This window comes from Carcharhinus amblyrhynchos, unplaced genomic scaffold (assembly GCF_965287045.1).
Source record: "Carcharhinus amblyrhynchos unplaced genomic scaffold, sCarAmb.v2.hapA chromosome_1108, whole genome shotgun sequence".
Lineage (NCBI taxonomy): Eukaryota > Metazoa > Chordata > Chondrichthyes > Carcharhiniformes > Carcharhinidae > Carcharhinus > Carcharhinus amblyrhynchos.
In genome coordinates, this window is record NW_027650848.1 from 14,731 (window position 1) to 39,587 (window position 24,857).

General features: G+C 55.4%; 1 protein-coding gene across 1 annotated transcript in view; it reads right to left on the bottom strand.

Moving 5' to 3' along the window:
- The window catches only part of LOC145340525 (neural cell adhesion molecule L1-like), a gene marked incomplete at both ends in the record, with an annotated part of 36,902 nt that extends 14,138 nt beyond the window's left edge, over positions 1 to 22,764 (bottom strand). Inside the window, 14 exon segments of the mRNA XM_080184994.1 lie at positions 2,836 to 2,971; positions 4,371 to 4,522; positions 5,455 to 5,621; positions 6,323 to 6,434; positions 7,168 to 7,311; positions 8,182 to 8,313; positions 8,826 to 8,849; positions 8,852 to 9,009; positions 10,487 to 10,598; positions 12,410 to 12,580; positions 12,810 to 12,932; positions 16,630 to 16,829; positions 22,211 to 22,316; positions 22,747 to 22,764. Coding sequence (XP_080041120.1) covers positions 2,836 to 2,971; positions 4,371 to 4,522; positions 5,455 to 5,621; positions 6,323 to 6,434; positions 7,168 to 7,311; positions 8,182 to 8,313; positions 8,826 to 8,849; positions 8,852 to 9,009; positions 10,487 to 10,598; positions 12,410 to 12,580; positions 12,810 to 12,932; positions 16,630 to 16,829; positions 22,211 to 22,316; positions 22,747 to 22,764 — 1,755 coding nt within the window.
- Between the last annotated feature and the right edge of the window lie 2,093 nt (positions 22,765 to 24,857).

The window sequence follows — 24,857 nt, forward strand, 5'->3', positions numbered from 1 at the left end:
ATATACCCCACACCCCTCACTGTAACACTCTGATATATCCCACACCCCTCACTGTAACACTCTGATATACCCCACACCCCTCACTGTAACACTCTGATATACCCCACACCCCTCACTGTAACACTCTGATATACCCCACACCCCTCACTGTAACACTCTGATATACCCCACACCCTCACTGTAACACTCTGATATACCCCACACCCTTCACTGTAACACTCTGATATATCCCACACCCCTCACTGTACGTTCCAGCATTAACACAGACAGACCTATCGCTCTATAACCTGACAAAGGACCACTGACAGCGGTTTATTTACTCGCCGCACCTTTCCATTGAGTCAACATAGAGCTGGGACCACACCATAAACCAGCCTGACAGCCCCAGCACAGGGTCGGTGCCGAGGGAGCGCCGCACTGTGGGGAGGGTCGGTGCCGAGGGAGCGCCGCACTGCGGGAGGGTCGGTGCCGAGGGAGCGCCGCACTGCAGGAGGGTCGGTGCCGAGGGAGCGCCGCACTGCGGGAGGGTCGGTGCCGAGTGAGATAAAATATCCCAGAACCAGGATTGGGAAACGATCTGGGATGAGCTTTCCCGCTCCGTGTGCACTGCAACCAAAATGGCTTCATATCACCTGAAGCATCTGATCTTGATGCCGTTGGTGGGATCTTACTCTGCAGTTCACCATTGCCCACAATGCAACACTGAGCACAATATCAAACAGATGATATGATTGGTGGGTTGGGGGGGTGGTATCTGTGTTTGGGGGGATTGGGGGGGGGGGCCGCAGTTGGTGGGATTGCTGTGGAAATATTTTCCCCTCGATATCCACCAGCTCCACATTCTGAATCAGTGCCCAGATCACACAATGCTTTACACTGACTGACAGAGAGACAGGGGGAGGAGGGAGGGAGGGAGAGAGAGACAGGGGGAGAGGGAGGGAGGGAGAGAGAGACAGGGGGAGAGGGAGGGAGGGAGAGAGAGACAGGGGGAGAGGGAGGGAGGGAGAGAGAGACAGGGGGAGAGGGAGGGAGGGAGAGAGAGAGACAGGGGGAGAGGGAGGGAGGGAGGGAGAGAGACAGGGGGAGAGGGAGGGAGGGAGAGAGACAGGGGAGAGAGGGGAGGGAGGGAGGAGAGAGACAGGGGGAGAGGGAGGGAGGGAGAGAGACAGGGGGAGAGGGAGGGAGGGAGGGAGAGAGACAGGGGGAGAGGGAGGGAGGGAGAGAGACAGGGGGAGAGGGAGGGAGGGAGAGAGACAGGGGGAGAGGGAGGGAGGGAGAGAGACAGGGGGAGAGGGAGGGAGGGAGAGAAACAGGGGGAGAGAGAGAGACAGAGACACAAAAAGAGAGAGACACACAGAGAGAAAGAGAGGGAGGCAGAGAGAGGGAGGCAGGCAGAGAGAGGGAGGCAGAGAGAGGGAGGCAGAGAGAGGGAGGCAGAGAGAGGGAGAGGTGATTGACAGGAGAGGATAGTGAGGCTTTGCTGCCCTCCAGTGGTTGCAGTGTGAATCACAGGAAAGGCAGTAACTCGGAGCCAGTCCCTGCAGCCCAGAGCTCTCACTTCCCAGTCTGTCCATTCCTCATCTCACACTCGCAGCCTCCAACCCCTCCGTCAGCTCACAGTGCGTTCCCCAGGACAGAATCCCAATTATCTTACGCTTCATCAATCAGAGGCTTCAAACAATCTGTAACCCCCTCCAGCCCCTACACCTCCTCCCTATCTCTGTAACCTCCTCCAGCCCCTACACCTCCTCCCTATCTCTGTAACCTCCTCCAGCCCCTACACCCCCTCCCTATCTCTGTAACCCCCTCCAGCCCCCTACACCCCCTCCCTATCTCTGAAACCTCCTCCAGCCCCCTACACCCCTCCCTATCTCTGTAACCCCCTCCAGCCCCCTACACCCCCTCCCTATCTCTGTAACCTCCTCCAGCCCCCTCCACCTCCTCCCTATCTCTGTAAAGGAAGTGGACTAGGAAGTTCTGAGGAATAAAGGGACCTTGGCGAGTTTGTCCACAGATCTCTGAAGACAGAAGGGCACGTTAGGGTGGTGAAAAAGACATATGGACACTTGCCTTTATCAATCGAGGCACAGATTAACAAAAGCAGGGAAGTCATGTTGGCGTTGTAGAACTTTGGTGAGGCCACTGTGTGCAGGTCTGGTCACCACATTATAGGAAGGATGTGATTGCACTGGAGGGGTGCGGAGGAGATTCACCAGGATGCTGCCTGGGATGGAGCGTTTCAGTTATGAAGAGAGGTTGGATAGGTTTGGGTTGTTTTGGTTGGAGCAGAGAAGACTGAGGGGTGATCTAATCGAGGTGTACAGGAGTATGAGGGACACGGACAGAGTGGATAAGGAGCAGCTGTTCCCCTTAGTTGAAGGGTCAGTCACAAGGGGGACACAGGGTTTAAGGGGAGGTTTTGGGGGAATGTGAGGAAAAGCTTCTTACCCAGAGGGTGGTGAGGGTCTGCATTGCGCTGCCTGAGGGGCTGGTGGAGGTGGGATGCCTCACATCCTTTAAAAAGTACCTGGATGAGCACTTTAGCACATCACCACATTCAGGGCTACAGGTCAAGTGCTGGTAAATGGGATTAGGTGGGTGGTCAAGAGTTCTGAATGTGTTGGCACAGTGGGGTTAGCGCCGCTGCCTCTCAGCGCCAGGGATCCGGGTTCGATTCCCGGCTCGGGTCACTGTCTGTGTGGAGTCTGCACATTCTCCCCGTGTCTGCGTGGGTTTCCTCTGGGTGCTCCGGTTTCCTCCCACACTCCCAAAGATGTGCGGGTTGGGGGGAGGGGGGGGATTGTGGGAGGGGAAACTCTTGAGGGAACCACGTACCGACCACAATGAGCTGTGCGCTGGCCATCACGGTGTCCAGCTCCGTCCTGCCGACACACGTGTACCTCCCCTCGTCCTCGTAGCCGGTGCTCTTGATCTTCAGCTCACCGTCCAGTATCCGGTACCTGCTCGGAGATCAGAACCATCAAGGCGAGGAGAGCGGAGCGCAAGACCACCACCCCCTCCCCTCTGCCCTCACCCGATCCCCTCACACACACACACACACCCGCCAGCCCACGCAGAGTGTGGAAGGTCTCGATGGAGAAAGAATGACGGCAACAATCATTTGGCAACCATTAGGAGGATAGTCCTTCCTACCTGGGGGGTGTGGAGGCTTTGGAGAGGGTACAGAAAAGATTTACCAGGATGTTGCCCTGGTATGGAGGGCATTAGCTATGAGGAGAGGTTGGAGAAACTTGGTTTGTTCTCACTGGAGGTTGAGGGGAGACCTGATAGAAGTCTACAAGATTATGAGGGACAGAGTGGAGAGTCAGAAGCTTTTCCCCAGGGTGGAAGAGTCAATGACTAGGGGGGGCAGGGGTTTAAGGTGCGAGGGACAAGGTTTAAATGAGGTGTACGAGGCAGATTTTTTTACACAGAGGGGGGTGGGTACCTGGAACTCGCTGCCGGGGGAGGGAGTGGAAGCGGATACGATAGCAACTTAAGGAGCATCTGGACAAATCCATGAATAGGATGGGAATAGAGGGATATGGTCCCTGGAAGGGGAGGGGGTTTTAGTTCAGTCGGGGCAGCATGGTCAGTGCAGGCTTGGAGGGGCCGAAGGGCCTGTCCCTGTGCTGGAATTTTCTTTGTTCTTTGGCGATAGTTGATATAAAATGGCTTTTCTGGCTGAGAGTGAAGCATGCTGGGATTTTTGTCAACTTCTAATTAAAGCCAGATGCAGGGGCGTGGAGTTATTCCCAGTCAGGGATCTGTTCCGGTATCGGTGACCCAAATATGGGGAGTTGTTTACTTCCAAGCAGACTCTGTGGCATCGGATTTTATCAGAGTTACGTGAGAGACACGTCATCTGAAGTGGGCGCAATGGTGTCGTTCGCAAATAATTTCATTGGCTGCTCGAGCCACCTGACCGGTTTCTGGTTACACAGTTGGCTGGATGATGACAGAGAACCTTCCCGGAAACAGGTGAGGAATTTGTAGATCAAAGATATCACAGCCCTTCATTTTTACAGTGACAACACTACAGAGTCACAAGAAGTGTGCCCTGAAGGATTCTTCAGAGAAAGAGATAGTCTCGATGTTGAATCTATCTCTCGGTCAAAAGGTTTCTCCTCAGACCCGTGGTACCTAAATAATTAAAATTTGTGGTCAATTACGGTTCATTAACGAGTAGTTTGAGTTGGAAGTATTTAAATAAAGAAATTGTTGGATGAATGAAGAATTGGCTCCCGTTGTCATGTTAACACTGGGATGTTCAGAAGATGTTTAGCTTGATGGAAGAGTAATAAGGAGATACCCAGACATTCCCCCACCACCCCCCCAGTTCTCCCCATGTCCCTTCCCTTACTTGCTATATCGTCTGCCTCATCAATGACCTTCCCGTCTTTCTTCCACTGCAACTCAGCTGGCTTCAGCGAGGGGTCCACCTCCACCACGCAACGGAAGGACACCGGGTACGACCTCTGGACGTGCTGGTCCCTCGGCGTCTCAGTCACCTGGCTGGCATCTGACAACACACCATCAGTTAGGCCAATGTCCTTACCACACACACATTGCTAAAATAGATTGGGATCAGCTGATAGGAGGGGCACAGTGGGTTAGCACCGCCGCCTCACGGCGCCAGGGACCCGGGTTCGATTCCCAGCTTGGGTCACTGTCTGTGTGGAGTCTGCACATTCTCCATGTGTCTGTGTGGGTTTCCTCTGGGTGCTCCGGTTTCCTCCCACAGTCCAGAAGATGTGTAGGTTAGGGTGGATTGGCCATGCTAAATTGTCCCTTAGTGTCCAAAGATGTGTAGGTTAGGGGGATTGGCCATGCTAAATTGTCCCTTAGTGTCCAAAGATGTGTAGGTTAGGTGGATTGGCCATGCTAAATTGTCCCTTAGTGTCCAAAGATGTGTAGGTTAGGGGGATTGGCCATGCTAAATTGTCCCTTAGTGTCCAAAGATGTGTAGGTTAGGTGGGTTGGCCATGCTAAATTGTCCCTTAGTGTCCAAAGATGTGTAGGTTAGGGTGGATTGGCCATGCTAAATTGCCCCTTAGTGTCCAAAGATGTGTAGGTTAGGGTGGATTGGCCATGCTAAATTGTCCCTTAGTGTCCAAAGATGTGTAGGTTAGGGTGGATTGGCCATGCTAAATTGCCCCTTAGTGTCCAAAGATGTGTAGGTTAGGGTGGATTGGCCATGCTAAATTGCCCCTTAGTGTCCAAAGATGTGTAGGTTAGGGTGGATTGGCCATGCTAAATTGTCCCTTAGTGTCCAAAGATGTGTAGGTTAGGGTGGATTGGCCATGGTAAATTGCCCCTCTGTGTGCCCGAACAGGTGCCGGAGTGTGGCAATTAGAGTATTTTCACAGTAGCTTCATTGCAGTGTTAATCTTAGCCTAATTGTGACACTGATAAATAAGCGAACGACCTCTTTATCGGGGTGCTGGTCCTTACTTTTGACAGTCAGAGTAGCTGTAATGCTGTCTTCACCAATCCTGTTGGTGGCATTGCAGGTAAAGATCCCAGCGTCTGCCTTCCGAGCGTCCTCAATGCTCAGGGTCCCGCTGGTGTTGAGGAAATAGCGGGTGTCCTCTAACACTGTCTCCATGTCATCCTTCGCCCTGGAATAACAGGGAAAAGACAGCGACTGACCATAGCCAGAGGCAAACTGCTCCGACCAGAACCCACCCCACCAACCAGCAGGGCCAAGGATATACCCCCACAGGACAGCCGGGGGGGGGGAGAGAGTGCCCGGGGGGGGAGAGGAAGGGGATTGTCTGGGGAATGGAGGGGGGAGTGTTTGGGGGGAGTGTCCAGGTGAAGGAAAGGGGGATCACAGGGAGGAGAGGATCTGGGGAGGAGGGGAGGGTGTGTGTCTGGGGGGGGAGGGGAGTCATGGGGAGGGGGGTGTGTCTGGGGGGGGGGAGGGGAGGGTGGTATTGGGGAGGGGGAGTGTCTGGGGAGGAGGGGAGTCATGGGGAGGAGGGGAGGGTGGTCACGGGGAGGGGCAGTGACGGGGGGCATGGGGAGGGTGGTCACGGGGAGGGGCAGTGACGAGTGGTACCTCCAGCCCCTGAACAGCCCAGTGCGACCTGGTCACGAGATGAACAAATTCAGACAGTGTATTCAGCACGGGGGTGGGGGAGTAAGGGGGGAGGGGGTGGGGGAGTAAGGGGGGAGGGGGTGGGGGAGTAAGGGGGGAGGGGGTGGGGGAGTAAGGGGGGAGGGGGAGTAAGGGGACGGGGGAGTAAGGGGACGGGGGTGGGGAACCTCAGTGTGGAGGCACTGGGCAGCCACAGGGAGAACCCACAGCGTCGCCTACCAGGAGATCTTGGGGGTGGGGGCCCCGAAGGCTTTGCAGTGAAGGTTCGCTGTCTGCTTCTCCACAACGACGTACTCCCTGTCGGGGGGGGTCAGGATCTGAGCCGGTAACTCTGTGAACAGAGAGAGGGGGGGGGAACAAAACATCAGCACAAGGTCGACCCACATCACACTGAACACACACTGCAAACTCACAGAGAGGGGGGGGGCTGTCTGGGGAACTGGACAGGGAGTGACACAGTGTGGGTGGGGGACAGAGACTGACGCAACGTGGGTAGTGGATGGGGGGGTCACGGAGTGACAGTGTGGATGGGGGGGGGGGTCACAGGGAGTGACAGTGTGGGGGGGATGCGGGGGGGGGAGATGCGGGGGAGGGGGAGGGAAGGGATGCGGGGGAGGGGGGGAGAGATGCCGGGGGAAGGTGGGGGGGGTGGGGGGGGGAAGGTGGGGGGGGGTGGGGGGATGCGGTGGGTGGGGGGGGGGGGTGGGGGGATGCGGTGGGGGGTGGGGGGGGGGATGCGGTGGGGGGGGGATGCGGTGGGGGGGGGGGATGCGGTGGGGGGGGGGGATGCGGTGGGGGGGGGGGATGCGGTGGGGGGGGGGGATGCGGTGGGGGGGGGGATGCGGTGGGGGGGGGGATGCGGTGGGGGGGGGGGATGCGGTGGGGGGGGGGGATGCGGTGGGGGGGGGGATGCGGTGGGGGGGGGGGATGCGGTGGGGGGGGGGGGGGGGATGCGGTGGGGGGGGGGGATGCGGTGGGGGGGGGGGATGCGGTGGGGGGGGGGGGATGCGGTGGGGGGGGGGATGCGGTTGGGGGGGGGGGGGGTGGTCACAGAGCTGACTTACCGACTACCTGGACAATGATGTTGGCGAGGAGGGAGCCGTGTTTGTTGTCAGCCTCACACTGATAGACCGCTGTGTCCCCTCGCTGAACATTACTCAGGATTACCGTCCCCCCCTTCTCCTTTCGATTGGGGTTGGGGTCTGTGTCTGTGAGAAAGATTGGTCAGTGAGTGAGGGGCTCAGACAGTCCCAGTCTCCCGTACACAGCATGGCAGCCAGCCTGTACACAGCAAGATCCCACTGGCTCCGACTGACTGCTGTTTGCAGTGTTACTCCCGGAAAGGAATACCGACGGTCGGACACCGGGGAGGTCACTCCCCACCTCACCCCCACCCCCCACCCCCCACCCCCATCCCCGCCACTCCCCCACCACTCCCCCACCCCTCACCCCCACCACTCCCCACCTCACCCCCACCCCCCACCCCTCACCCCCACCCCCGCCACTCCCCACCCCTCACCCTCACCCCCGCCCCCCACCCCCGCCATTCCCCACCCCTCAACCCCCCACCCCCCACCCCTCACCCCCACCACTCCCCCCTCACCCCCGCCACTCCCCACCTCACCCCCGCCCCCCACCCCTCACCCCCACCCCCGCCACTCCCCCACCACTCCCCCCCGCCCCCCACCCCTCACCCCCACCCCCGCCACTCCCCCACCACTCCCCCACCTCACCCCCGCCACTCCCCCACCTCACCCCCGCCACTCCCCCACCCCTCACCCCCGCCACTCCCCCACCCCTCACCCCCCGCCACTCCCCACCTCACCCCACCCCCCACCCCCACCACTCCCCACCTCACCCCCACCCCCACCACGCCCCACCTCACCCCTCACCCCCGCCACTCCCCCCTCACCCCCACCCTCCACCCCTCACCCCCGCCACTCCCCCCCCCGCCACCCCTCACCCCCACCACTCCCCACCTCACCCCTACCCCTCCCCCCCCACCCCCCACCCCCACGCGCTGACCCCCCACCCCGACGCGCTGACCCCCCGCCCCGACATGGAGACCCCTCACTCACCGCTCAGTGGAACCCCGTTGAGTCTCCAGCGGACCTCAGCTTTGGGTTTGGCGTCGATATCACAGTCCAGACGGACACTTTCCCCGGGGCTGTATATCCCATCCTGAGGTTTGTGCACCCAATAGGGGGCAGCTGGGGAGAGACAGGACACAGAGAGTGAGAACAATCGCTACAGATCGAACAAGCAGTGGGTTAACCCTACTACCTCACAGCGCCAGGGACCCAGGTTCGATTCCCGGCTCGGGTTCACTGTCTGTGTGCACATTCTCCCCGTGTCTGCGTGGGTTTCCTCCGGGTGCTTCAGTTTCCTCCCACAGTCTGAGACACGTGCTGGTTAGGGTGTATTGGCCGTGCTAAATTCTCCCTCAGTGTAACCCCAACAGGTACCAGAGTGTGGCAACTAGTGGATATTCACAGTAACTTCAACGCAGTGTTAATGTACGCCTCACTTGTGACAGTAAGAAATTTAAAAACAGCTGGAATGAGGGTTCAGTCCCCTCACAAGGAGCTGGGGGGGGCAAGACCCCCTCAAAGAGAGGGGCTGAACGGCCTCCTCCTGTTCCAATTGTACTATCAGTAATTGGGGAACGGAGGGAGGGGTGCAGAGGGGGTTTGGGGGGAGGGTTGACGAGTGGGTGACGTACCCTCGACAGACACGCTGTAGGTGGTTTCACAATTCCCTCCTGGTTCTTCACAATACACCGATATTCACCATCGTCATCCTCCACCACCTCACTGATCTTCAGAGTCTTGTTGAAGTTATCGTAGCTGACCCGTTCCCATGGGAGATTCCCATCCAGCCTTTCCCAGTGCACACTCGGAGTCGGCCTGTGGGAGAGAGGGAAACGTCACGGAACACGAGAGATCCGGGCCACAGATCCCCTCCTCCCTGCCCAGACTGCAACACCGAAATACACACTCATTCATCCAGGGAGCGCCGCACCGCGGGAGGGTCAGTGCTGAGGGAGCACCGCACTGCGGGAGGGTCAGTGCTGAGGGAGCGCCGCACTGTGGGAGGGTCGGTGCCGAGGGAGTCCCGCACTGTGGGAGGGTCGGTGCCGAGGGAGTCCCGCACTGTGGGAGGGTCAGTGCCGAGGGAGTGCCGCACTGTGGAGGGTCGGTGCCGAGGGAGTCCCGCACTGTGGGAGGGTCGGTGCCGAGGGAGTCCCGCACTGTGGGAGGGTCAGTGCTGAGGGAGCACCATGCTGTGGGAGGGTCAGTGCCGAGGGAGCGCCGCACTGCGGGAGGGTCAGTGCTGAGGGAGCGCCGCACTGTGGGAGGGTCGGTGCCGAGGGAGCCCCGCACTGCGGGAGGGTCAGTGCTGAGGGAGCGCCGCACTGTGGGAGGGTCGGTGCTGAGGGAGCCCCGCACTGTGGGAGGGTCAGTGTTGAGGGAGTCCCGCACTGTGGGAGGGTCAGTGCTGAGGGAGCGCCGCACTGTGGGAGGGTCAGTGCCGAGGGAGAGCCGCACTGCGGGAGGGTCAGTGCTGAGGGAGCCCCGCACTGCGGGAGGGTCAGTGCTGAGGGAGCGCCGCACTGTGGGAGGGTCAGTGCTGAGGGAGCGCCGCACTGTGGGAGGGTCAGTGCCGAGGGAGCACCGCACTGTGGGAGGGTCAGTGCCGAGGGAGAGCCGCACTGCGGGAGGGTCAGTGCTGAGGGAGCGCTGCACTGTGGGAGGGTCAGTGCCGAGGGAGAGCCGCACTGCGGGAGGGTCAGTGCCGAGGGAGAGCCGCACTGTGGGAGGGTCAGTGCCGAGGGAGCGCCGCACTGTGGGAGGGTCAGTGCCGAGGGAGCACCGCACTGTGGGAGGGTCGGTGCCGAGGGAGCGCCGCACTGTGGGAGGGTCAGTGCCGAGGGAGCGCCGCACTGTGGGAGGGTCAGTGCCGAGGGAGCGCTGCACTGTGGGAGGGTCAGTGCCGAGGGAGCGCCGCACTGTGGGAGGGTCAGTGCCGAGGGAGCACCGCACTGTGGGAGGGTCAGTGCTGAGGGAGCGCCGCACTGTGGGAGGGTCAGTGCTGAGGGAGCGCCGCACTGTGGGAGGGTCAGTGCCGAGGGAGCGCTGGAAGGGGGGTGGGGTAGGGGGCAGTTTGGTTGAACTCCTGTCGGTGGGAGAGGGGGTTCGTGCCCGGAGAATCCCGGTTAGGACGGGGATTGAGACTGAGCTGCACTGGGAAATCACTGAGCACATCCTTCCTCTCCAGAGTCTCAGCTTCACTTTACATTCTGGGTTCCTGTTTCTCTGGGAGTGCACAATGCCCCCTGTCCCACCGTTACCCCCTCTCCCCACCCCCCCAACAGATACTCACAGACCCTCCGCGATACACTCCAGGTACAGAGTCTTGCCTCGCAGTGCCAGCTTGGAGCTGCTCTGTCCCGACGGATAGAGGAGTTGCGGCTTACGGTACCTCACAGAGTTAGCTGTGGGACGGGGAGAGAGAGAGAGAGAGAGAGAGAGAGAGAGAGAGACGGGGAGAGAGAATGAGAGAGAGAGAGAGAGAGACGGGGAGAGAGAATGAGAGAGAGAGAGAGAGACGGGGAGAGAGAATGAGAGAGAGAGAGAGAGAGACGGGGAGAGAGAATGAGAGAGAGAGAGAGAGACGGGGAGAGAGAATGAGAGAGAGAGAGAGAGAGACGGGGAGAGAGAATGAGAGAGAGAGAGAGAGATGGGGAGAGAGAATGAGAGAGAGAGAGAGAGAGAGACGGGGAGAGAGAATGAGAGAGAGAGACGGGGAGAGGGCCAGAGATAGACAGAGAGACAGGGCAGAGACAGATACAGACAAAAATAGAGAGGCAGAGATAGAGAGACAGGGACAGAGAGACAAAAAGAGACAGAGAGAGAGAGACAGAGAGAGAGAGACAGAGAGAGAGAGACAGAGAGAGAGAGACAGAGGAACAGAGACAGACAGACAAACAGAGACAGACAGACAGAGAGTTAGAGAGAGAGAGAGAGAAATAGAGAGGGGGAGAGAACAGAAGGCAGTCAGGCTGAGATGTTGCAGTGCTCAGGACCACAGCACAGAGGGCGACAGACTCCAGGGGAACACTCCCTGATTTACTCAGACTGTGAGCCCAGCTGATGTCAGTGTTTAATAGTAAAAAGTCTGACAACACCAGGTTTTAGTCCAACCTATTTATTTGATAATATTATTTATTTATTTATTTGAGTCTATTATCAAATAAATAGGTTGGACTAAAACCTGGTGTTGTCAGACTTTTTACTGTGTTTACGCCAGTCCAACGCCGGCATTCCCACATCAGTGTTTAATAGAACAGGGGGTGGGCGAGGAGATAACAGGTGAGAAACAGTTCCTGCAAACAGGTCACTTCCAAGGAGTGTCTTGGAGGAGGAGAGACAGAGTTTCAGCAGAGAGTTTAACCGAGTCTGTACTGTACAGCAGGGTATCAGACAGGCCAGCCTGGGTTACCCAGCACCCCCCCCGGGGAAGGCAGAATGGACAGACCCGACCATAACCCCCCCCCCCCCCCAACCCAGAGAGCCGCGGGTTCGATCCCCCCACTCTGCAGGAGCCGGAGAGTGGACGGCAGCACTGGAATTGGCCTCAGTGTCACCAATCCAGGGGACACGGCGTCGCTGACTGACCGAGTATCCACTGCCCATTCCTAACTGCCCCTCGTACCGAGTGTCTCGATCGGGATCTATCAGAGGGACAGAATCCTACAGTGCAGGAGGAGGCCATTCAGCCCATCGAGTCTGCACCGACCACAATCCCATTCAGGCCCTATCCCCCTTAACACCACGTATTTACCCTGCTAGTCCCCCTGACACATAGGGACAATTTAACATGGCCAATCCCCACCATGCTAAAATGGGGCGGGGGGGGGAAAGAAGTTTGGGATGAAGCGTCTCAGGAATAAGTGGGGGGGGCGCGTTGCTATCTTGGACTGGGATGAGGAAAGATTTTGATACTTGGGCTGACGTGCATCTCCGGAATACTCCAGCTCCCCTCACACGTCCCACGTCACGCAGGACGCGCACTCCCCTCCCAACGCAGAGAAGGGGAAAAGGTGTGGAATTCACTTCCAAAGAAGGCAGTTTGGGCCAAAATGATTGCAAGAAGGAATTAGATATCGGTCTTGGGGCTAAAGGGATAATGGGTGGGGAGGGGGGGTCAGGATCTTGAATATGATGATCAGCCATGATGAAAATGAATGGGGGAGCAGGCTGGAAGAGCTGGGTGGCCTCCTTATGCTGCTACTTTGATACTCACAGGTAGTGACTTGCAGGGCAATGGGTTCCTTCTGGATGATGGTCCTTGTTTCGCGAATCTGGGCGTAGCAGGTGTAGTCCTCTAAGCTGTCCTGCACCAGGAGATTGGAGAAGTACAGGTTCCCGTCCCGTCCCTTCGACACACGCTCGCTCATCTGGATGTTAAAGAGATCTGTGGGGCGAGACAGGGAAATCAGGCCCATTCGCATTCCGCTTTCTGTCCCGGTGAAGTGTGCTTGAGGGAGAGGGCGAGGGATGGAGGGAGCGAGGGATGGAGGGAGCGAGGGATGGAGGGAGCGAGGGATGGAGGGAGCGAGGGATGGAGGGAGCGAGGGATGGAGGGAGCGATGAGGGAGCAAGGGGGCAGTCAGTTAGGGGTCATGTCGAGGGGGGTCACTCACTGCTCGTCATCCAGATGATCATGGAGGAAGCCATGCTCCGGGGGGGGTTACAACGCAACACCAAAGATTCTCCAGCTTCCTTGACAAACTTACGGACGGTCTCCTTCGGCCACTTGGGAGTGCCTGAGAGAGACCGAGAACAGATTAAACACAGCTTTGGGCATCTGTATCTGTACTGATGTTAATCCAGCTCCCTCACACTGTCACTCAGTAACCCCTCCCCCCAGCACCCTGTGTTACTGACTGTATCTGTACTGATGTTAATCCAGCTCCCTCACACTGTCACTCAGTAACCCCTCTCTCCCCCCAGCACCCTGTGTTACTGACTGTATCTGTACTGATGTTAATCCAGCTCCCTCACACTGTCACTCAGTAACCCCTCTCTCCCCCAGCACCCTGTGTTACTGACTGTATCTGTACTGATGTTAATCCAGCTCCCTCACACTGTCACTCAGTAACCCCTCTGTCCCCAGCACCCTGTGTTACTGACTGTATCTGTACTGATGTTAATCCAGCTCCCTCACACTGTCACTCAGTAACCCCTCTCTCCCCCCAGCACCCTGTGTTACTGACTGTATCTGTACTGATGTTAATCCAGCTCCCTCACACTGTCACTCAGTAACCCCTCTCTCCCCCCAGCACCCTGTGTTACTGACTGTATCTGTACTGATGTTAATCCAGCTCCCTCACACTGTCACTCAGTAACCCCTCTCTCCCCCAGCACCCTGTGTTACTGACTGTATCTGTACTGATGTTAATCCAGCTCCCTCACACTGTCACTCAGTAACCCCTCTGTCCCCAGCACCCTGTGTTACTGACTGTATCTGTACTGATGTTAATCCAGCTCCCTCACACTGTCACTCAGTAACCCCTCTCTCCCCCCAGCACCCTGTGTTACTGACTGTATCTGTACTGATGTTAATCCAGCTCCCTCACACTGTCACTCAGTAACCCCTCTCCCCCCCAGCACCCTGTGTTACTGACTGTATCTGTACTGATGTTAATCCAGCTCCCTCACACTGTCACTCAGTAACCCCTCTCTCCCCCGCAGCACCCTGTGTTACTGACTGTATCTGTACTGATGTTAATCCAGCTCCCTCACACTGTCACTCAGTAACCCCTCTCTCCCCCCAGCACCCTGTGTTACTGACTGTATCTGTACTGATGTTAATCCAGCTCCCTCACACTGTCACTCAGTAACCCCTCTCTCCCCAGCACCCTGTGTTACTGACTGTATCTGTACTGATGTTAATCCAGCTCCCTCACACTGTCACTCAGTAACCCCTCTCTCCCCCGCAGCACCCTGTGTTACTGACTGTATCTGTACTGATGTTAATCCAGCTCCCTCACACTGTCACTCAGTAACCCCTCTCTCCCCCCAGCACCCTGTGTTACTGACTGTATCTGTACTGATGTTAATCCAGCTCCCTCACACTGTCACTCAGTAACCCCTCTCCCCCCAGCACCCTGTGTTACTGACTGTATCTGTACTGATGTTAATCCAGCTCCCTCACACTGTCACTCAGTAACCCCTCTCTCCCCCAGCACCCTGTGTTACTGACTGTATCTGTACTGATGTTAATCCAGCTCCCTCACACTGTCACTCAGTAACCCCTCTGTCCCCAGCACCCTGTGTTACTGACTGTATCTGTACTGATGTTAATCCAGCTCCCTCACACTGTCACTCAGTAACCCCTCTCTCCCCCCAGCACCCTGTGTTACTGACTGTATCTGTACTGATGTTAATCCAGCTCCCTCACACTGTCACTCAGTAACCCCTCTCCCCCCCAGCACCCTGTGTTACTGACTGTATCTGTACTGATGTTAATCCAGCTCCCTCACACTGTCACTCAGTAACCCCTCTCTCCCCCGCAGCACCCTGTGTTACTGACTGTATCTGTACTGATGTTAATCCAGCTCCCTCACACTGTCACTCAGTAACCCCTCTCTCCCCCCAGCACCCTGTGTTACTGACTGTATCTGTACTGATGTTAATCCAGCTCCCTCACACTGTCACTCAGTAACCCCTCTCTCCCCAGCACCCTGTGTTACTGACTGTATCTGTACTGATGTTAATCCAGCTCCCTCACACTGTCACTCAGTAACCCCTCTCTCCCCCGCAGCACCCTGTGTTACTGACTGTATCTGTACTGATGTTAATCCAGCTCCCTCACACTGTCACTCAGTAACCCCTCTCTCCCCCCAGCACCCTGTGTTACTGACTGTATCTATACTGATGTTAATCCAGCTCCCTCACACTGTCACTCAGTAACCCCTCTCCCCCCAGCACCCTGTGTTACTGACTGTATCTGTACTGATGTTAATCCAGCTCCCTCACACTGTCACTCAGTAACCCCTCTCCCCCCAGCACCCTGTGTTACTGACTGTATCTGTACTGATGTTAATCCAGCTCCCTCACACTGTCACTCAGTAACCCCTCTCCCCCCAGCACCCTGTGTTACTGACTGTATCTGTACTGATGTTAATCCAGCTCCCTCACACTGTCACTCAGTAACCCCTCTCCCCCCCAGCACCCTGTGTTACTGACTGTATCTGTACTGATGTTAATCCAGCTCCCTCACACTGTCACTCAGTAACCCCTCCCCCCAGCACCCTGTGTTACTGACTGTATCTGTACTGATGTTAATCCAGCTCCCTCACACTGTCACTCAGTAACCCCTCTCTCCCCCCAGCACCCTGTGTTACTGACTGTATCTGTACTGATGTTAATCCAGCTCCCTCACACTGTCACTCAGTAACCCCCATCCCCCCCAGCACCCTGTGTTACTGACTGTATCTGTACTGATGTTAATCCAGCTCCCTCACACTGTCACTCAGTAACCCCTCCCCGCAGCACCCTGTGTTACTGACTGTATCCATGTTTTTCCTGTATTTTCTGGCTGAAACAGAGATTGTGACGGGTTTGGTAAGCAGAAAACAGCGCAGTCAGTGAGAATTGAACTCCCTGAAGGAGCAGGTGCATTCCTGAGAAATAGGAAGCTGTTTTTAACATTGTCGATGTCACTTTCCTAGTGTGTCTCTAACCTAATTACTTCACACAGAGCTAGAACACATTAATGAATGTAAAACACACGCTGTACCTGTCCTGGGAGTGTTTGATGGGGGACAGTGTAGAGGGAGCTTTACTCTGTATCTAACCCCGTGCTGTACCTATCCTGGGAGTGTTTGATGGGGGACAGTGTAGAGGGAGCTTTACTCTGTATCTAACCCCGTGCTGTACCTGTCCTGGGAGTGTTTGATGGGGGACAGTGTAGAGGGAGCTTTACTCTGTATCTAACCCCGTGCTGTACCTGTCCTGGGAGTGTTTGATGGGGGGACAGTGTAGAGGGAGCTTTACTCTGTATCTAACCCCGTGCTGTACCTGTCCTGGGAGTGTTTGATAGGGACAGTGTAGAGGGAGCTTTACTCTGTATCTAACCCCGTGCTGTACCTGTCCTGGGAGTGTTTGATGGGGACAGTGTAGAGGGAGCTTTACTCTGTATCTAACCCTGTACTGTCCCTGTCCTGGGAGTGTTTGATGGGGACAGTGTAGAGGGAGCTTTACTCTGTATCTAACCCCGTGCTGTACCTGTCCTGGGAGTGTTTGATGGGGACAGTGTAGAGGGAGCTTTACTCTGTATCTAACCCCGTGCTGTACCTGTCCTGGGAGTGTTTGATGGGGGACAGTGTAGAGGGAGCTTTACTCTGTATCTAACCCCGTGCTGTACCTGTCCTGGGAGTGTTTGATGGGGGACAGTGTAGAGGGAGCTTTACTCTGTATCTAACCCCGTTGCTGGGTGCGAGGTGAACTGAGACTCACTCTCTGTGATGAGGTGAATGTTGGTGGTAATCGCTGTGCCGTACACATTGCTGGCGTAACATCGGTAAGTTCCCCGGTAACCGCGGATGGAGACACCGTTGCCCGTGGTGACAAACAGTATGGTGCCCGAGGTCTGGTTCATGGTGGCCCGTGGGTCCAGCGATGGATCGTAAACCACACCATCTTTGGTCCACCGATATCTGCGGAGTGGAAGAGAGAGGAAGCAGTTCTCTCGCTGGCCCGCGTCCCCGCTAAACCCTCAGCACCGTGAGCTGAGAGAGCCTCGCTGATTCCCGCAGTGTTAGTGAGCTGCGCTGCCCCCTCGGATTGCCGCACTGCAGAGGGGACAGCACATGTCCCACCGCCCCCCTCTCCCGGCCTGGGAGAAGCTTCCGCAAGTCTGGACACGCCGATGGGTGCGTAGGGAAGTCACTGTCTCTCTCCCGCTGTCCCAGGCTGAGCGGTTCCCCCGCTCACTGAACTCTACCCAAACACCGAGCGATTTCATAGAACACAACGAGGCCATTCAGCCCATCACGTCTGTGCCGGCATCCCAGGCCCCATCCCCTATTTCCAGGAAACTTTGCTCCATTTGAGAGCGTGACTGGGATTGTATAGAGTCATAGAGAACACGACAGCACAAACAGGCCCTTCGGCCCACACAGTTACGCCGATCCTATCCCTACCTACCAGGCCTATCTATAACCCCCAATCCCATTAAATCCCATGTACTCATCCCAAAGTCTCTTAAAAGACCCCAGCGAGTTCGCCTCCACCACCACCGATGGCAGCCGATTCCACTCACCCACCACCCTCTGAGTCAGAGAGGTTTCCAGCAGGGAAACAGGCCCTTCGGCCCAACTTGTCCATGCTGCCCTTTTTTCTTAAACCCTAAGCTAGTCCCAATTGCCCACGTTTGCCCCATATCCCTCTATACCCATCGTACCCACGTAACTGTCTAAATGCTTTTTAAAAGATAAAATTGTACCTGCCTCTACTACTACCTCTGACAGCTCGTTCCAGACACTCACCACCCTCTGTGTGAAAAAGTTGCCCCTCTAGACCGTTTTGTATCTCTCCCCTCTCACCTTAAACCTATGCCCTTTAGTTTTAGACTCCCCTACCTTTGGGAAAAGATATTGACTATCTAGCTGATCTGTGCCCCTCATTATTTTATAGATCTCTATAAGATCACCCCTCAGCCTCCTACGCTCCAGAGAAAATGTTCCAGTCTATCCAGCCTCTCCTTATAACTCAATCCATCGAGTCCCGGTAGCATCCTAGTAAATCTTTTCTGCACTCTTTCTAGTTTAATAATATCCTTTCTATAATAGGGTGACCAGAACTGTACACAGTATTCCAAGTGTGGCCTTACCAATGTCTTGTACAACTTCAACAAGACGTCCCAACTCCTGTATTCAATGTCCTGACCAATGAAACCAAGCATGCCGAATGCCTTCTTCACCACTCTGTCCACCTGTGACTCCACTTTCAAGGAGCTATGAACCTGTACCCCGAGATCTCTTTGTTCTGTAACTCTCCCCTACCATTAACTGAGTAAGTCCTGCCCTGGTTCAATCTACCAAAATGCATCACCTCGCATTTATCTAAATTAAACTCCATCTGCCATTCGTCAGCCCACTGGCCCAATTGATTAAGATCCTGTTGCAATTGGAGATAACTTTCTTCACTGTCCACAATGCCTCCAATCTTAGTGTCATCTGCAAACTTACTAACCATGCCTCCTATATTCTCATCCAAATCATTAATATAAATGACAAATAACAGTGGACCCAGCACTGATCCCTGAGGCACACCACTGGTCACAGGCCTCCAGTTTGAAAAACAACCCTCTATAACCACTCTCTGCCTTCTGTTAAGAAGCCAATTTTGTATCCATTTAGCTACCTCACCCTGGATCCCTTGCGATTTAACCTTACGCAACAACCTACCGTGTGGTACCTTGTCAAAGGCCTTGCTAAAGTCCAGGTAGACAACATCAACAGCACTGCCCTTGTCTACCTTCTTGGTTACCCCTTCAAAAAACTCAATTAAATTTGTGAGACATGATTTTCCACTCACAAAGCCATGCTGACTGTCCCTAATCAGTCCTGCATCTCTAAATGCCTGTAGATCCTATCTCTCAAAATACCTTCTAACAATTTACCCACCACAGATGTGAGGCTCACTGGCCTGTAGTTCCCAGGCTTTTCCCTTTTTAAACAAAGGTACAACATTTGCCACTCTCCAACCTTCAGGCACCTCACCTGTGACAATCGATGATTCAAATATCTCGGCTAGGGGATCTGCAATTTCCTCCTTAGCCTCCCACAATGTCCTGGGATAAACTTCATCAGGTCCTGGGGATTTATCTACCTTGATGTGCTTTAAGACTTCCAGCACCTCCTTCTCTGTAATATGTACACTCCTCAAGACATCACTATTTATTTCCCCAAGTTCCCAAACATCCATGCTTTTCTCAACAGTAAATATTGATGAGAAATATTTATTTAGGGTCTCACCTATCTCTTGTGGATCCGTACACGGATCCTTAAGAGGCCTTACTCTCTCCCTTGTTACTCTTTTGCCCTTTATGTATTTGTAGAATCTCTTTGGATTCTCCTTTGCCTTATCTGCCAAAACAATTTTGTGTCCCCTTTTTGCCCTCCTGATTTCTCTCTTAACTCTACTCCTACACCTGCTATACTCTTCAAGGGATTCGTTTGATCCCAGCTACCTATGCACATCATGTGCCTCTTTCTTTCTCTTGGCCAGGGCCTCAATATCCGTGTGAGTGAGAGTGAGAGTGAGAGTGTGAGTGTGAGTGTGAGTGTGAGTGTGAGTGTGAGAGTGAGAGTGAGAGTGAGAGTGAGAGTGAGAGTGTGAGTGTGAGAGTGAGAGTGAGAGAGTGAGAGAGTGAGTGTGAGAGTGTGAGAGTGTGAGAGTGTGAGAGTGAGAGAGTGAGAGTGAGAGTGAGAGTGAGTGTGAGAGTGTGAGAGTGAGTGTGAGAGTGAGAGAGTGAGTGTATAAATGTGTGGGTTGGGGAGGGGGTGCAGTAACTAGCCCCAGAATGCTTGTTCACTGGCTGATAGACTGGGTGTGGTCCTGAGAACCCCCGCAGTGTGAGAGTGAGATCCCACAGCCAGTGACTCCGCACTCAGGGTAACGTCGGGCTGGGAGAGGAGACAGTCAAGGAGAGCTCCGCAGTGAGATATTTCCAGTCAGCAGCCTTTAGGGGAAGTGTTTTGTATTATTGGAGAGGTTTGGAGTGGAGTGAGTGAGGTATTTGGTGATAAGGATGATTGTAAATCCGCAGTGTCAGTAATTGCCCTGCATTAGTGAAATTACTGCAGCACAGTTAGCAGAGAAATTCATTTAGAAAATGAGCAGAGATGCCATGAATTGATGGATCTGGGATGGATGGTGTCTGACTGTGTGAAGGCTCGGATTGTCTGAGAGAGCGATTTACAGCCCTCCCCGTGTGTGTGTCTGATCCTTTCCCAATCTCCTGGGAACATTTCTATCAGCTCAACCCTTCACCTCACTCTCTCCAACAAAGCAGCCAGCTCAAGGTGACCCAGCCGAGGCCCCGAGTGTTCACCAGCTACACCGAGACACAGTTCGCATCCTTCCCGAGATAACGCCAGCCCCCGCCCCAGTGTACACACTGCATGTACCAGCCCCCGCCCCAGTGTACACACTGCATGTACCAGCCCCCGCCCCAGTGTACACACTGCATGTACCAGCCCCCGCCCCAGTGTACACACTGCATGTACCAGCCCCCGCCCCAGTGTACACACTGCATGTACCAGCCCCTGTCCCAGTGTACACGCATGTACCAGCCCCCGCCCCAGTGTACACACTGCATGTTCCAGCCCCTGTCCCAGTGTACACTCATGTACCAGCCCCCGCCCCAGTGTACACACTGCATGTTCCAGCCCCTGTCCCAGTGTACACGCATGTACCAGCCCCCGCCCCAGTGTACACACTGCATGTACCAGCCCCTGTCCCAGTGTACACGCATGTACCAGCCCCCGCCCCAGTGTACACACTGCATGTACCAGCCCCTGTCCCAGTGTACACGCATGTACCAGCCCCCGCCCCAGTGTACACACTGCATGTTCCAGCCCCTGTCCCAGTGTACACGCATGTACCAGCCCCCGCCCCAGTGTACACACTGCATGTACCAGCCCCCGCCCCAGTGTACACACTGCATGTTCCAGCCCCCGCCCCAGTGTACACACATGTACCAGCCCCCGCCCCAGTGTACACACATGTACCAGCCCCCGCCCCAGTGTACACACATGTACCAGCCCCCGCCCCAGTGTACACACTGCATGTACCAGCCCCCGCCCCAGTGTACACACTGCATGTACCAGCCCCGTCCCAGTGTACACACTGCATGTACCAGCCCCGTCCCAGTGTACAAAGAACAGAGAACAAAGAACAGTGCAGCACAGGGACAGGCCCTTCAGCCCCTCGAAGCCCACGCTGATCATGCTATCCTATCTCGACCAACCATCTGTATCCCTCTATTCCCCACCTGTTCATGTGTCTATCCAGGTAAGTCTGTATTTGCCTCAACCACCTCACTGTGCAGTGCATTCCAGGCCCCCACCACCCTCTGAGTAAAATACTATCCCCACACATCTCCACTGAACCGTTCCCCCCTTTACCCTGAACTTGAGCCCGTTGTAATTGTCATTCCCGCCCTGGGAAAAAGCTTCCAATTGGTCACCTTATCCGGCAGCTTGCAGCAGAGGGCGCAATTGCGCACGTTCAGAACACACCGTCCTGAATAGAACACACCTGACACCACCTTCCCCCAGCTACAGCCGGCCTCTGCGGCCGATTGAACCACCCCACCCCACCCCACCACGACTGACCTAGCAGGGACCAATCACACACATCCCACACCCGCGCGGATCACGGGTTGCAGAGCGCTAATATTCCCCTCCAAATGGCCCACCCCTTCAGTATCCACTGCCGTCCAACTTAGGCCCAACCACCCCCCCCCCCCCCCAACTCAGGCACATAACCCCTTGGCACTGCCCAGTGTCCAGTGGGCAGGATCAGGGTGACATCTGTCACCTGGCAGTGCCAGGGTGCCCAGTAGAGTACCAGGGGTTGAGAGGCTGGCAATGCCAGGGTGCCCAGTGGGCAGTGCCAGGGTGCCTGGTGGTCAGAGCCAGGGGTTGAGAGGCTGGCAGTGCCAGGGTGACAAGTGGGCCATGCCAGTGTGCCAGGCTGGCACCTGCCAAAGACCACCCCCACCCCCTGACCCTGGACGATTGCATTGTGGGCTCAATTGTAATATCTAAATTCTATTTTCAACGGAACTTAAATATCGAGGCAAGCCTCGCACCCTTTGAGAGGGAGGCTGACTGTGCCGGCGAACCGGTGCCCGTAGGTTCGAGAGAGGCGAGAAATCGGGCGCGAACCCCAACCCCTTCTCTCGTGGTCTTACCGATTTTCCCTGCCCATTGGCCAGTGGGGGGTGGGGGGGGGGGGGGGTGGTGGGAGTGAGAGGGTAAAACCACCCCCTCCGTGTACCAGTCCCTCATTTCTCGGGGATACTTACTCAGGCGCGGGCACTCCTGTGGCCTCACATTTCAGGACAATGTCATCAGTCGGAAAGACCGTGTAGTTCTCGGGAGCTTGTTCAGTGATCACCGGGGGCTGCTGCCCTGAAAGGGGGAGAAAGTGAATCGGTGAGTTCGGCGGATTAGCGAACCTCAGCGCGCGCGGGAAGAGTGATCAGAACCAACAAACACTGAGCGAATTAAATCAACCCCAAATTAAAACCAGGGGGAAGGGGGCCCCCCGCGGGACAGGGGCACCGGGGGGAAGGGGGCCCCGCGGGACAGGGACACGGAGATCTGGGAATAACCGGGATTGGATAGCCATTCCAAATCCCTTCTCTGTCTGCGAGTGGACGAAGACACCGGCCAATTGAATGAACAGAAACACATCAGCGAGGGTGGGTGGGGGGGAGGGGGACAAAATCAGGCGAGAGACCCCCCCCCACCCCCCCAGGAGATGGGAATGCAGCAGTTTCGCTCCCGAGGTAGGGGGAAGGACACAGAACGAGGGAACGCTGAGACTGGAATCACTTACACTCTTCCTGCAGTTTATCTGCAACGTCCGGAGAGGGAGAGCGGAGAGAGAGAGAGGCAAAACACAAAGTCACTACACAGTTACAGTAATACAGCGTTATCACACACAGAGACACAGACAGACGGACACAGAGACAGACGGACACAGAGACAGACGGACACAGAGACAGAGAGGCCCTTCAGCCCTCTGCGTCTGTCACCCAAATGTTCACAGTGCAGGATGAGGCCATTCAGCCCATCGAGCCTGCACCAACCACAATCCCACCCAGACCCCATTCCCATAACCCCACGTATTTACCCTGCTAAACCCCCTCACACTCAGGGTGGCCAATCCACCCGAACCCGTGCATCGTTCAGACTGTGGGAGGAAAACGGGGGAACGCCCAGAAGAAACCCACGCAGACACGGGGAGAACATGCAAACTCCACTCAGACAGTAACACAAGCCGGGACTCGAATCGAAGAGGATTTGGGTCCCTGGCGCTGTGAGGCAGCAGTGTTAGTCACTACACCACGGTGCCATCCCCCTCTCCGAATCCCACATCCCAGCACTTGTCCCATATCCATGTCTGCCTTGGCACTGAATGTGCACATCTAAATATTTCACTATTCTGGGGGTCTCTGCCTCCAGCACCCTCTCAGACAGCGAGTTCCAGACCCCCAGCACCCTCTGGGTAAAAAAGATTCTTTCCTCACAATCTCCTAACCCTCCTGTCCCTTTACCTTAAATTAATTCTCCCAGTCACTGACCTCTTCACCAAGGGGAGAAGTTTCTTCCTGTCTACTCTACACCCTTTATAATCTTAAACATCTCACTCACGTCCCTGGTCTACGGGGGTCCAAGGAAATTTGACATGTCCACTACGACTCTCACCAACTTTTACAGATGCCCCATAGAAAGCATTCTTTCTGGTTGTATCACAGCTCGGTCTGGGCTCCTGCTCTGCCCAAGACCACAAGGAACTACAAAAGGGTGGTGAATGTAGCCCCCAATCCATCACACAAACCAGCCTCCCATCCATTGACTCTGTCTACACTTCCCGCTGCCTCGGGGAAAAGCAGCCGGTATAATTAAGGACCCCACACACCCCGGACATTCTCTCTTCCACCTTCTTCTGTTGGGAAAAAGATACAAAAGTCTGAGGTCCCGTACTGACCGAATGTGCAGTTGATACAAAGTTGGGTGGGAGGGTGAGCTGTGAGGAGGATACAGAGATGTTTCAGTGTGATTTGGACGGGCTGAGTGTGTGGAATCTGCATGGCAGATGCAGTATAATGTGGGTAAATGTGAGGTTATCCACTTTGGGAGCAATAATAGGAAGACAGATTATTATTTGAATGGGTGTAAATTGAGAGAGGCGGATACTCAGCAAGACCTTGGAGTCCTCGTGTATCAGTCGGTGAAAGTAAGCGTGCAGGTACAGCAGGCAGTAAAGAAGGGAAATGGTATGTTAGCCTTCATAGCGAGAGGATTGGAGTACAGGGATAGGGATGTTTTACTGCAATTGTACAGAGCCTTGGTGAGGCCACACCTGGAGTATTGTGTACAGTTTTGGTCTCCTTATCTGAGGAAGGATGTCCTTGCTATAGAGGGAGCGCAGTGAAGGTTTACCAGGCTGATTCCTGGGATGGCAGGTCTGTCATATGAGGAGAGACTGAGTGGGTTAGGATTATATTCACTGGAGTTTAGAAGAGTGAGAGGGGATCTGATAGAAACTTATAAAATTCTAACAGGGTTAGACAGGGTAGATTCAGAAAGAATGTTCCCGATGGTGGGGGGAGTCCAGAACTAGGGGTCAGAGTTTGAGGATAAGGGGGAAACCTTTTAGAACTGAGGTGGGGAGAAATTTCTTCACCCAGAGGGTGGGGAATGTGTGGAATTCACTCCCACAGAAAGTAGTTGAGGCCAAAACGTTGTGTGATTTCAGGAAGAAATTAGATATCACTCTTGGGCTAAAGGGATTGAGGGATATGGGGGGGGGGGATCAGGATATTGAATTTGATGATCAGCCAGGATCAAAACGAATGGGGGAGCAGCTCGAAGGGCCGAATGGCCTCCTCTTGCTTCTAGTTTCGATGTTTATATTAACCGACTCAGGAACAGCTTCTTCCC